General features: G+C 42.9%; 1 protein-coding gene across 1 annotated transcript in view; it reads right to left on the bottom strand.

The window, feature by feature from the left end:
* GALNT9 (polypeptide N-acetylgalactosaminyltransferase 9) overlaps nt 1-13408 on the bottom strand; it is a 589226-nt gene that overhangs the window by 421384 nt on the left and 154434 nt on the right. Inside the window, exon 4 of the mRNA XM_044281849.1 lies at nt 764-938. Within this exon, the coding sequence (XP_044137784.1) occupies nt 764-938 (175 nt within the window). The remainder of the gene's footprint in view (nt 1-763; nt 939-13408) is intronic.

Raw genomic sequence — 13408 nt, 5'->3', positions numbered from 1 at the left:
TTATGTTTCACCTCAAAGCAAACAGATGGACAGACATATGTGTAGACCATCAGGGATCCTACCAGCTACCCAATGTTCTTCTCAATTACTTTTCATATCTTGCATGAAAACTTTTTAAAACATTGTTCTTTCAAAAACGGGTCTGCAATTAGAAAGTTTCCATAAACTTTTAAAGTACATATTTAAGTGGATTTTGATTTATTTAATTTATGTTAGTTTTAACTAATTTTCTGAACAAAAAGATTTGTACTATGATTGAGTGTGTTGAAGACAAATTCCTAAGTTAAAGCACTAACAAATAATTCAGGAAGGTAAATGCCACATAACATCCTCAATCAACTTTGTAACAGAAAATCGGTTTATTCATTAAACAATGAAGCACAAAGTGAGGGTTTTCACACGTACCTTAGAGAGATAATAGGAAGTAAGCTTTACATTGTATTTATAAGTGCAGTTTAATTATGCTAAATGCTTTACTTTTATGTGTAACCTGTTTCAATTCATTTATATTTAGGTGCTCATGAGAACCAGGTAATGTGCAGATTAATTATAAATGCAACTTGATGTTGAGGACCATATTGTAGAGTTTGCATTAATGCACAGGGATTTCAACTTATACATTTGGTTCCATATGGGTTTGGAGTTAGTTTTGTCACTTTGCTGTTTTTAATCTTTGCTTCTGCTTATATTGAGTAGTTGATGCATAGAATGTAATAGTTGGTAAGGTTACAACATTAATATTAATAACATATTAAGTTCTTACCATCCAGTGTTGAATTCCACATGAGCATCAAAAAATCCAACTATTGGTGCACTGGCTGCCTTCCATCCTTGTATTCGAGCTCGAATTAGACCTTCCCTTCTATTATTGCGAACTATTTTCACAAGGCCAGGGTATCTCTTGTTCACGTATTGATCCAAGTTGAATTTTAGTTCGACTGAAACAAAGGAAGGATTTAATTTGACAAATGTTATTGCGTATCTAGTTACTATAGCTAAATACATGTATATTTACCTAGTTACCTGATACTATAGCTCAGCAAGGTCTGGAGAAATAGGTTTTTCTTGTGAGAATGAGTCTTAAGCTAGTCATACACGTTAGATGGTTATCAGCCAAATGCATCACTCATCTAATGTACATGGGGTCTCATAAATCTCTACCCTGAGGAAAGATATCTGGGGAGCTAAAGATCAGGAGCTAAAGATCAGGATTTCAACATGCCAGTTCTTTTGTTTTCCGTGAGATAAGTTGCTGCCAGACTCATGTAGCAGCAGTTTACTTCTGCTCTTTCTACTGATAAGATAAGCTTGCTTGGCCAAGCCAACCAGGCATATGTACTTTATGAGAGGATGGAGAGTAGTGGCAGAAGGCCAACAGCTGTCTCATGTGTGTGGCTGGCCTCATCCATTACCTTGGGCTTTGGATATACACCTACTGTACATACAGTCACCTTTAGTGCAGGTGGCAGCAGCCCCACTTCCTTATAGATTTTTATTGCCCCGTATAAATTGTTAACTTACTTCAAACATTATAATAGAATTGCTGTTAGGGTCCTCTTCCACAGGCAGATACCATGTCAATAACAAGCGCAAATTGACAATATATGACAAATGGTGGTTGTTCAAAGTGGAAGAGGCACAAATGATCGTTATTAGAATCATTCTTCCCCAATCACTTTGAATATTGTTGGCAGCACATGCCCTGTTCATGCAGGAAGATGTGCAAGTAACATACATTGATTTTAGGTTCTGTGAGAAAGCTGCTATCACCATACAAACAAGTGTCTTGTGTTATCTGCAGCATATGAACATGTGTTCTCGACAATGGGCCCAATCCTCGTTCTGAGTAAAAGGACCCTTAGATAAAGAAGTACTTTGCTTATGGACTGTGCTAATGTGTTAAAGGCCCTGATTTGTCATTCCTCCACTCCAGAATTCTGGCGTCAAAAAGTAACAAAAGAGAGCTTTTGCCACTTTTTGCACTCACTTGCTCAAAAATGATGTGACTATATTTTTACACCACTCACACTAGTTTGGTAATGTGGGTCCAAAAGTAGTTGTGGTTAATGATGTTAATAAGTTTCACTCTGAATTTATCACTGAGATTTTTTTTTTAAGTCACTATCTCACTCCAGTAGGAGGGTGAAGTAAAACTGGAGTGACTTTTCTAGACTAAAGTGTTAGGTTTAAGGATTAACATAATCAAGAAAAATTGACTTCAAATAATCCCCTTGTGATAAATTCCCCCCAAAGTGTTAGAATATTTATTCTTTTAAAGAGAATCTGCTTCAATGAGGCACAATTCAATCTATGGGCAACAGGTTCTAGAGCAGAATGAGTTGAGCAGATTGATATATACCGTAGTTTCATTGGAAAAGATTCAGTAAAACTTATAATTTATACATTTAAACCCCTGCTCTTTCTATACCTACCGTATGTACAACTGCGTTATAACACACTGTCTGCAGATTGCACTGCAGGTCCTCTTTAACCCCTTCCTGACATAATGTTTTTTTTTTTTTTTTTTAAACAAGTTGCACTTTCTAGTGGCACCATTTAATATTGCAAAAGGCTCCATTCACACATCCGCAATTCCGTTCTGCATTTTGTGGAATGGAATTGCGGACCCATTTATTTCTATGGGGCCGCACGATTTGCGGCCTGGATCCGGAATTGCGGACCCGCCGTTCCGGGTACGCAAATTTCGATCCCGAAAAAAATAGAACATGTCCTATTCTTGTCCGCAATAGCGGACAAGAATAGGCATATTCCATTAGTGCCGGCGATGTGCGGTCCGCAAAATGCGCAAAGCACATTGCTGGTTTCTGTGTTTTGCGGATCCGCGGATCCGCAAAACACACACGGATGTACAAACCGGATTCCAAAAAAGTTGGGACACTATACAAATCGTGAATAAAAACTGAATGCAATGATGTGGAGGTGCCAACTTCTAATATTTTATTCAGAATAGAACATAAATCACGGAACAAAAGTTTAAACTGAGAAAATGTACCATTTTAAGGGAAAAATATGTTGAATCAGAATTTCATGGTGTCAACAAATCCCCAAAAAGTTGGGACAAGGCCATTTTCACCACTGTGTAGAATCTCCCCTTCTTCTTACAACACTCAACAGACGTCTGGGGACCGAGGAGACCAGTTTCTCAAGTTTAGAAATAGGAATGCTCTCCCATTCTTGTCTAATACAGGCCTCTAACTGTTCAATCGTCTTGGGCCTTCTTTGTTGCACCTTCCTCTTTATGATGCGCCAAATGTTCTCTATAGGTGGAAGATCTGGGCTGCAGACTGGCCATTTCAGTACCCGGATCCTTCTCCTACGCAGCCATGATGTTGTGATTGATGCAGAATGTGGTCTGGCATGATCTTGTTGAAAAATGCAGGCTCTTCCCTGAAAGAGATGACGTCTGGATGGGAGCATATGTTGTTCTAGAACCTGAATATATTTTTCTGCATTGATGGTGCCTTTCCAGACATGCAAGTTGCCCATGCCACACGCACTCATGCAACCCCATACCATCAGAGATGCAGGATTCTGAACTGAGTGTTGATAACAACTTGGGTTGTCCTTGTCCTCTTTGGGCCGGATGACATTGCATACCAGATTTCCAAAAAGAACTTCAAATCGTGACTCGTCTGACCACAGAACAGTCTTCCATTTTGCTACACTCCATTTTAAATGATCCCTGGCCCAGTGAAAACGCCTGAGCTTGTGGATCTTGCTTAGAAATGGCTTCTTCTTTGCACTGTAGAGTTTCAGCTGGCAACGGCGGATGGCACGGTGGATTGTGTTCACTGACAATGGTTTCTGGAAGTATTCCTGAGCCCATTCTGTTATTTCCTTTACAGTAGCATTCCTGTTTGTGGTGCAGTGTCGTTTAAGGGCCCGGAGATCACGGACATCCAGTATGGTTTTACGGCCTTGACCCTTACGCACAGAGATTGTTCCAGATTCTCTGAATCTTTGGATGATGTTATGCACAGTTGAAGATGATAGATGCAAAGTCTTTGCAATTTTTCGCTGGGTAACACCTTTCTGATATTGCTCCACTATCTTTCTGCGCAACATTGTGGGAATTGGTGAGCCTCTACCCATCTTGGCTTCTGAGAGACACTGCCACTCTGAGAAGCTCTTTTTATACCCAATCATGTTGCCAATTGACCTAATTAGTGTTAATTGGTCTTACAGCTCTTCGTTATGCTCAAATTTACTTTTTCCAGCCTCTTATTGCTGCTTGTCCCAACTTTTTGGGGATTTGTTGACACCGTGAAAATTTGAATCAATGTATTTTTCCTTTAAAATGATACATTTACTCGGATTAAACATCTGATCTGTCATCTACGTTCTATTACAAATAAAATATTGTCATTTGCCATCTCCACATCATTGCATTCAGTTTGTATTCACAAATTGTTTAGTGTCCAAACTTTTTTGGAATCGGTTTGTATGAATGGACCCTAAGATGTAGTTGGAAGCTGGAAAAATTCCAAATTATGTGGAATAAGAAAAAAATATACAATTTTGTTTTTGTTTTTACAGCGCTCCCTATGCGGTAAACCTTCTTTCTCTGGGTCAATACAATTTGAACAATACCACATTTATAAAGTTTTTCTTTTGTTTATTTTTATTATGGGGAAACATAATATCATTAGATCGCTTCCTCCATAGACTTCAATTAATTATCATTGCGGTCTATGGGAGATTTCACTATGTTTACATAGGAACATTGCTGTGGAAGGCTCAAAGCTACGAGGAATGGCTACCTTGATCTCCATGCAGGGAACTGTTTGTGCCCTGGAAGTGCAGGGCTCCCACAGAAAAGCCTATCAGATGCTGTGTTCACAATTGACCACAGCAATTAAAGGGGGCTAAATGTCTGTGATTTACATTATCGCCAAACACAGACATTAGCTGTGCGTTTTTGCTATATAAAACAGCAGGCACTCAGAGGCTATGGTACCATCTTTAAAGACTTGACATGTGCTGTACATGTATGGTGCATGTTATTAAGGGGTTAAAGCAATCTCTTTTTTCTTACAGGTTTCCTTTGCTAAAGTCTATATCAATTTCTATTTCTACCACAATTTACTGGTTAACACAGAACCAGTGGTGGAAAACAGATTTATGGATACTTAACAACTCAAGGTAATCCAAAGACAAATCTGTCACAGAAAATCACAGTTATTGTAACTAGTAGAGTTGGGCGAGCATGCTTGGCCGAACATCATTTTGACTCGGTCAAACAACGCGTGTGCTGGAGTGCGATGCTCGAGTCTCCTCCCCAATAAACATGCGGGGAAGTACTGCCACTCACTGTAATGCCATAGCCATGATGGTTACTGGCATTACAGTGATTGACTGGCTGGAACACGTCATTTAGTGCTATATAGCACCCGATGACACGCGGTTCGGCTCGGTTTTAGTCAGGGACAGATGCAGCAGAGGGGACAGATAGTGTAGCGACAGGAATTGTGTTTTCTTTTTAGGCAGGGTTTTATGGTGTTTCATTTTTCCAAAGATGTGATTTTCATATGACTTTGCTTACGCCCTGTCTCAGTGATGTAAAACATATACAGTACAGACCAAAAGTTTGGACACACCTTCTTATTCAAAGAGTTTTCTTTATTTTCATGACTATGAAAATTGTAGATTCACACTGAAGGCATCAAAACTATGAATTAACACATGTGGAATTATATACATAACAAACAAGTGTGAAGCAACTGAAAATATGTCATATTCTAGGTTCTTCAAAGGTGGCTACTTTGAAGAACCTAGAATATGACATATTTTTAGTTGTTTCACACTTTTTTGTTATGTATATAATTCCACATGTGTTTATTCATAGTTTTGATGCCTTCAGTGTGAATCTACAATTTTCATAGTCATGAAAATAAAGAAAACTCTTTGAATGAGAAGGTGTGTCTAAACTTTTGGTCTGTACTGTATATGCCAAATTTCAAGAAGATTGGACAATATTTAGGGGTTGCACACATTGATCACTTTTATTACTACTCTCACTCCTGTACCTAGAAGGTTGGTCTAAAAACGACTTCAATTTCAGGATCTTAGGGGCTCTGCATCAAGCAAGGTGGAAGGCAAAGGGAATATATGCACTTAAAATTGTCCTCTTCGCTAAACAGTTGAATATTCCTGAACAAGAATTGAAAGGAATGAAATGCGTTGCACATTTTGTCAGCCTCATATATGTTCGCTTTTTGCATGAGGCAATTGTAAGTCGATGGGCTCCAAAGAATGATTTGGATATGCTACAGCTTCTGAGCATTTACCCAGATGCAGACGTAAAAAAAAGTGCTCTCACAGTTTCTAAGAGACACCTTTGGTATTTGTCAGAAACAAACGTAGGATTGGATTTTTTGGACAAAAGTATTACTTAGGCTGTTAAGGAAAATATGACTAAAAATTTTGAAACCAAACCTGCAAAGAAAAAGGAAATGAAACGATTGAAGGGTGAAAACCTAGTTTTTTAAGGAAAAGACCTAAGCTATTTTGTTACTAATAAAACAATGACATTCTTTGAATTGTTTGGGATCCACGACATGAAAGAATACTGCAGTGATTCTCTAAGAAGCCATGTGAACGCTCTTAAGGTAGTCAATGATACCACAGAAAGAGGAATTGCTCTGATAAAAAAGTTTAAAGGGAACCTGTCATCTGGATTTTGGGTATACAGCTGAGGACATGGGTTGCTAGATCGCCACTAGTACATCCGCAATACCCAATCCTGGTAGCTCTGTGTGCTTTTATTGTGTAAAAAAAAACGATTTGATACATATGCAAATTAACCTGAGATGAGTCCTGTCCCTGACTCAACTCACGTACAGGACTCATCTTAGGTTAATTTGCATATGTGTCAAATCGTTTTTTTTTACACAATAAAATCACACAGAGCTATAGGGGCTGGGTATTGCGTATGTGTGTAATGACCGGCAACACGCACAGGGAGGAAAACAGGGAAAGCCCTGCCCAAGGGAGAGGGAAAGGTGGTGACCCCTAACTCACCTTGCAGCTGGCACCTGCCTGCCCTGACGTCCCTAGACGGGTTCCTCACCCGTGCGGCGATCACGTGCCTAAACCCTGGCTTTCCCTGAAATGAGCCCTAGATAATGAACGGGCCGGTGGGATCGCTAGTCCTCACCACTGCACTAAGAGGGAAACACCAGGGAGAGGACAGACAAACACAGACACCCAGGTGGACGGCAACAATTGTCCACAAAGGTCCAACAGGGATCCGGAGGGTAGCGTTCTAAGGCAACACTCAGAGAACGCAGCAACACAGCTCCAGTGGGTCAGAATAGATGTCCAGGCAGGAAGCTCTATATCTGGCAACCAGAGAAGTGTGAGAGGGGAATATAAGGAGGATTGGGAGTGCTGGACAAGGAACAGCTGAGAGAAGGAGCTACGGATCCCTGAGTGAGCCAAAAGGGTTTGTAAAGCAAACCCAGAAAGCTACAATAAGGAAACTTCCCTATCTGACATAGAGCGTGCAGCCAACCGCTGCGACCTCCTGACCCCGGGTACAACGGAGTCAGGCGTGGCTCTTGACACCCTCGTGACAGTACCCCCCTCTCTACGAGGGGCCTCCGGACACTCAGGACCAGGTCTCTCAGGATGAGAGGCATGAAAAATCCGGACTAGCCTGTCAGCGTTTACCTCAGACGCAGGAACCCACATTCTTTCCTCGGGACCGTAACCTCTCCAGTGCACCAGATATTGGAGAGAGCGGCGGACCCGACGAGAATTAACAATTTTGGATATCTGAAATTCCAAACTACCATCCACGACAACAGGAGGGGGTGGCAGCGGTGACGGTTCTAGAGGTGGAACATATTTTTTGAGTAACGACTTATGAAAGACATTATGGATTTTAAAAGTCTGAGGTAACTCCAGGCGAAAAGCCACAGGGTTGATGATGGCTACAATCTTGTAAGGACCAATAAACCTAGGACCCAGTTTCCAAGAGGGAACCTTCAACTTGATATTCCTAGTAGACAACCACACATAGTCATTCACTCCTAGGTCCGGACCTGGCGACCGTCTCTTATCAGCCATGCATTTGTATTTACCTCCCATATTTTTCAAGTTAGCTTGCACCTTCTGCCATACTGATGAAAGAGATGACGAAAACCGTTCCTCTTCGGGAACCCCAGAAGACCCCCCCTCTTTGAAAGTACAGAATTGGGGATGAAAACCATATGCACCAAGAAAAGGTGACTTGCCAGTGGATTCCTGACGGCGATTATTTATGGCAAACTCAGCTAACGGTAAATATGACGACCACAACTCTTGGTTTTCAGACACAAAACATCTTAGATATGTCTCCAGGTTTTGGTTGGTACGCTCAGTCTGTCCATTCGACTGAGGATGGAAAGCTGAGGAAAAGGACAAGTGAACCCCCAAACGGGAACAAAAAGCTTTCCAAAATTTAGAAATAAACTGGGTTCCCCGATCCGAAACAACATCGGAGGGGACCCCGTGAAGCTTCACGATCTCACTGACGAATACCTGAGCAAGAGTTTTAGCATTAGGTAGTGCGGGTAACGCAATAAAGTGTGCCATTTTGCTAAACCTGTCCACTACTACCAAAATCACTGTTTTACCCGCAGACAAAAGTAAGTCAGTGATAAAATCCATAGACAGATGTGTCCATGGTCTATTGGGAATGACGAGTGGTAATAGAGACCCTGCAGGACGTGTATGTGAAACTTTTAGGTAGAACAAGAGGACACAAAATCCATTACATCCTGACGCAACCTTGGCCACCAAAAACGACGAGACAATAGCTCTAAGGTTGCTTTACTACCCGGGTGCCCAGCAAGTGCCGAATTATGATGTTCCTTTAATAATTCGAAACGTAGGTTCAACGGTACAAACAATTTCTCTGAGGGGCAAGAGACCGGGGCGTCCCCCTGGGCCTCTAACACCTTCCCCTCCAAAGCAGAGTGTACCGCAGAAACAACCACTCCTCTTTGTAGAATGGGTACCGGATCACTCACATTACCCCCTCCAGGGAAACAACGAGATAGTGCATCAGCCTTGGTATTCTTTACCCCAGGACGATAGGTAATCACAAAGTTAAACCTGGTAAAAAAAATAGCGACCACCTAGCCTGTCTAGGGGTGAGACGCTTAGCTGATTCGAGGTACAGCAGATTTTTGTGGTCCGTAAACACAGTGACGGGGTGGACTGCCCCCTCTAAAAAGTGACGCCACTCCTCAAACGCAAGTTTAATAGCTAACAGTTCCCTATTGCCAATATCGTAGTTCTGTTCTGCTGCAGATAGTTTTTTAGAAAAGAAAGCACAAGGACGCCATTTGCCAGGAGACGGACCCTGAGACAGCACAGCCCCCACTCCCACCTCTGATGCATCGACTTCAACAATAAAAGGCTGAGAGACATCAGGTTGGACTAGTACAGGTGCTGAGGTAAACCTCTCTTTTAGAGAGGAAAAAGCAACTTTAGCGGCGTCAGACCATTTAGAAAAATCAGTCCCCTTCCTAGTCATGTCAGTAAGGGGTTTTACGATCACCGAATAATTTTTAATGAATTTCCTACAGAAATTCGCGAAGCCCAAGAACCGTTGTAGTGCTTTGAGGTTCTCAGGAAGATCCCAATCCAAAATTGCCTGGACCTTCCTAGGATCCATACGGAAACCTGACGCAGATAAATAATAACCTAGGAATTGTATCTCCTGAACGGCGAAGACACATTTTTCAATTTTAGCATATAATTCATTCGTCCGTAGGACCTGTAGTACTTGTCTGACATGCTCCTCATGTGTTCTCAGATCAGACGAATAAATTAAAATATCATCTAGGTATATTACCACAAACCTGCCGATTAGATGACTAAAAATGTCATTAACGAAATGTTGAAAGACAGCAGGCGCATTGGTCAGGCCGAAAGGCATAACTACATTTTCATAATGCCCCTCAGGGGTGTTAAAAGCTGTTTTCCACTCATCCCCCTCTTTAATACGAATCAGATTGTAGGCCCCCCTAAGATCGAGTTTGGAGAACCACCTAGCACCCGCAATCTGGTTAAACAGGTCAGGAATGAGAGGAAGAGGGTATGGGTCTCGGATGGTTATCCGATTTAATTCACGAAAATCTAGGCAAGGACGCAGGCCCCCATCTTTCTTTTTAACAAAGAAAAACCCTGCAGCCACGGGTGAAGAAGAGGGTCTGATGTGTCCCTTAGCCAAACTCTCGGAGATATAATCCTTCATGGCTTGTCTCTCTGGACCTGAAAGATTATATAACCTGGTCTTGGGTAATTTTGCACCGGGAATAAGGTTAACCGGGCAATCATAAGGACGATGAGGTGGTAACCTCTGACAACCCTTTTCAGAAAAAACGTCCTCAAAGTCCGAAACAAATGTAGGTAGGGTAGTTATGGAGGCGACTAAGCAATTGCTATTTAAGCAATTTTCTCTGCACGGCTCACTCCACTCCAATATCTCCCTGGCCTGCCAATCCACCACTGGATTGTGCGCTACCAACCAGGGAAGGCCCAGCACCACCGGAGTGGGAAGCCCCTCCAGAACATAACATGAGAGCATCTCGTTATGGTGGTCCCCTACCCGAAGGTGTAAATTATGAACGATGTGGGTGAGGTTTCTCTGAGACAGAGGAGCAGAATCTATAGCAAATATGGGAATAGGTCTCTGTAACGTACAGAGAGACAAACCCATAGTGCGGGCAAAATGGGCATCTATCAAATTTACCCCTGCTCCACTGTCTAGAAAGAAAGAAACAGTCTCTGTCTTATCACCAAAAACAATAACCGCTGGCAACACAAATTGCGATGTACGTATGGAGGAAACGTATACCCCCCGGCTGACATCCTCCACACAGCCTGGGGTTAGTAGTTTTTCCGACGGTCTTTTGTTTCTGAGGAAAGAAGGACAGACGTTAATGAAATGACCCCTCTCCCCACAAAAAAAACAACCCCCACGCCTACGGCGAACCTCAGGAGGACGGACCTGACGAGTAGTTCCTCCTAGCTGCTGCTTGGGAGGGGTTACCAATGGCTCCGGTTTTTTCAACCTGTCCCTAAGGCAGTCTATCTATACGGATAGAAAGGGACATAACTGCATCAAGGGAAAAGGGGGTCTCATACAATGCAAGCGCATCCTTAACCCTTTCGGATAACCCAGAGCAGAACTGACTCCTGAGAGCCGGGTCGTTCCATTGGGTATCCGTAGCCCACCTACGGAAGTCAGAGCAATACTCCTCTCCGGCCGCTCTCCTTGTAGGAGTCTCCGTAATTTTGATTCAGCCAGTGCGACTCGGTCAGGGTCGTCATATATGAGACCCAAGGCCCCGAAAAACTCATCCACTGACCGAAGAGCCTGGGAATCAGTAGGTAAAGAGAACGCCCAGGACTGCGGGTCCCCCTGCAGCAGGGAAATAACAACACCCACCCGCTGTTCTTCATTACCAGAGGAGTAAGGACGCAGTTTAAAGTATAGTTTACAGGCCTCACGGAACGTCAAAAACTTGTCCCTTCCCCCAGAAAATCTGTCAGGGAGAGGGACCTTGGGTTCCGCAACAACCTGGTTACCAGTAGCAACCGCTGGGCTTGCGGTCTGTTGTAATTGCTGCTGTTGCTGGAGGACCGACGCCTTCAATCCTGCCACCTCCAAAGACAGGCCATGAAATTGTTCGGACAGAGCAGCAATTTGATCCATACTGGATTCTAAGTAGGTAAAAAAAAAATGTATTTATTTTTCCTACACAAAAATAAGGGCCAGATATAATGTAATGACCGGCAACACGCACAGGGAGGAAAACAGGGAAAGCCCTGCCCAAGGGAGAGGGAAAGGTGGTGACCCCTAACTCACCTTGCAGCTGGCACCTGCCTGCCCTGACGTCCCTAGACGGGTTCCTCACCCGTGCGGCGATCACGTGCCTAAACCCTGGCTTTCCCTGAAATGAGCCCTAGATAATGAACGGGCCGGTGGGATCGCTAGTCCTCACCACTGCACTAAGAGGGAAACACCAGGGAGAGGACAGACAAACACAGACAAACACAAACACCCAGGTGGACGGCAACAATTGTCCACAAAGGTCCAACAGGGATCCGGAGGGTAGCGTTCTAAGGCAACACTCAGAGAACGCAGCAACACAGCTCCAGTGGGTCAGAATAGATGTCCAGGCAGGAAGCTCTATATCTGGCAACCAGAGAAGTGTGAGAGGGGAATATAAGGAGGATTGGGAGTGCTGGACAAGGAACAGCTGAGAGAAGGAGCTACGGATCCCTGAGTGAGCCAAAAGGGTTTGTAAAGCAAACCCAGAAAGCTACAATAAGGAAACTTCCCTATCTGACATAGAGCGTGCAGCCAACCGCTGCGACCTCCTGACCCCGGGTACAACGGAGTCAGGCGTGGCTCTTGACACCCTCGTGACAATGTGCTAGCGGCCATCTAGCAACCCATATCCTCAGCGCTATACACAAAATCCTGGTGACAGATTCCCTTTAAAAAATCAGTCAGGGACGAACAACAAAAACAATTCGTGTTGAGGGTAGTTGAGCATCACAGAAAAGTCGTCACCAAGCTAACAAAAGAAGGGATTGCATCAATATCATTTCAAGTTTGTGATTTCTAGTTTTCCCAATAAAAATAATTAACATTGAAAAATCTTATTTTTTGGCCTACTTTTACAAAACTTATCAACGTGTACACCTCTAAATATTATCCAATCTACTTGAAATTTGGCATATATATATATATATATATTTTACATCACCGAGACTTGGGGCATAAGCAAACTCTGCAAAAATTTTACATTTTATTTTTTTCCACTACAAAATGAAGCAGTGGTGAATTGTGCAAGAGACCCAAATATCCTTTTAAGGACTATTGTTTAATCTGGCTGCAATATAAATATTATTAGCACAACCTATGCTAAATTGCGTGCTGACAGTGACACAACCTCTGCTGCATCTGTTGTGTTACATTTGAGCATCCTAAATATCTGTATCATTCAGGCAATTGTTTGGCCGCTGCTGACAGTGGCATTACCTGCGCTACATCTCCTGTATAACGTTTGGGCATCCTAAATATCTGTGGCACTCAGTGTAATTTATTTGCACATACACACAGGCCATAGCACTAAATGCTCAGCTTTCCAAATTACTGTCCCTTTAAATATTGACATTTAGGCTTGTAGACACTGAGGCCTTCCGCAGCCTCATGTCGGTGGCCGTCCCTCGTTACACAGTCCCCAGCCACCACTATTTTTCAAGGTGTACCGTGCTATCCTTACATCAACATGTGTCCCTTAACATCACACATGCCCTGACCAACGCAGTTACTGGGAAGGTCCACTTAATCACGGACACATGGACAAGTGCTTTCGGACAG

The sequence above is a fragment of the Bufo gargarizans genome, chromosome 1, assembly GCF_014858855.1.
Source record: "Bufo gargarizans isolate SCDJY-AF-19 chromosome 1, ASM1485885v1, whole genome shotgun sequence".
Lineage (NCBI taxonomy): Eukaryota > Metazoa > Chordata > Amphibia > Anura > Bufonidae > Bufo > Bufo gargarizans.
This window is presented reverse-complemented; position numbering and strand designations above follow the sequence as displayed.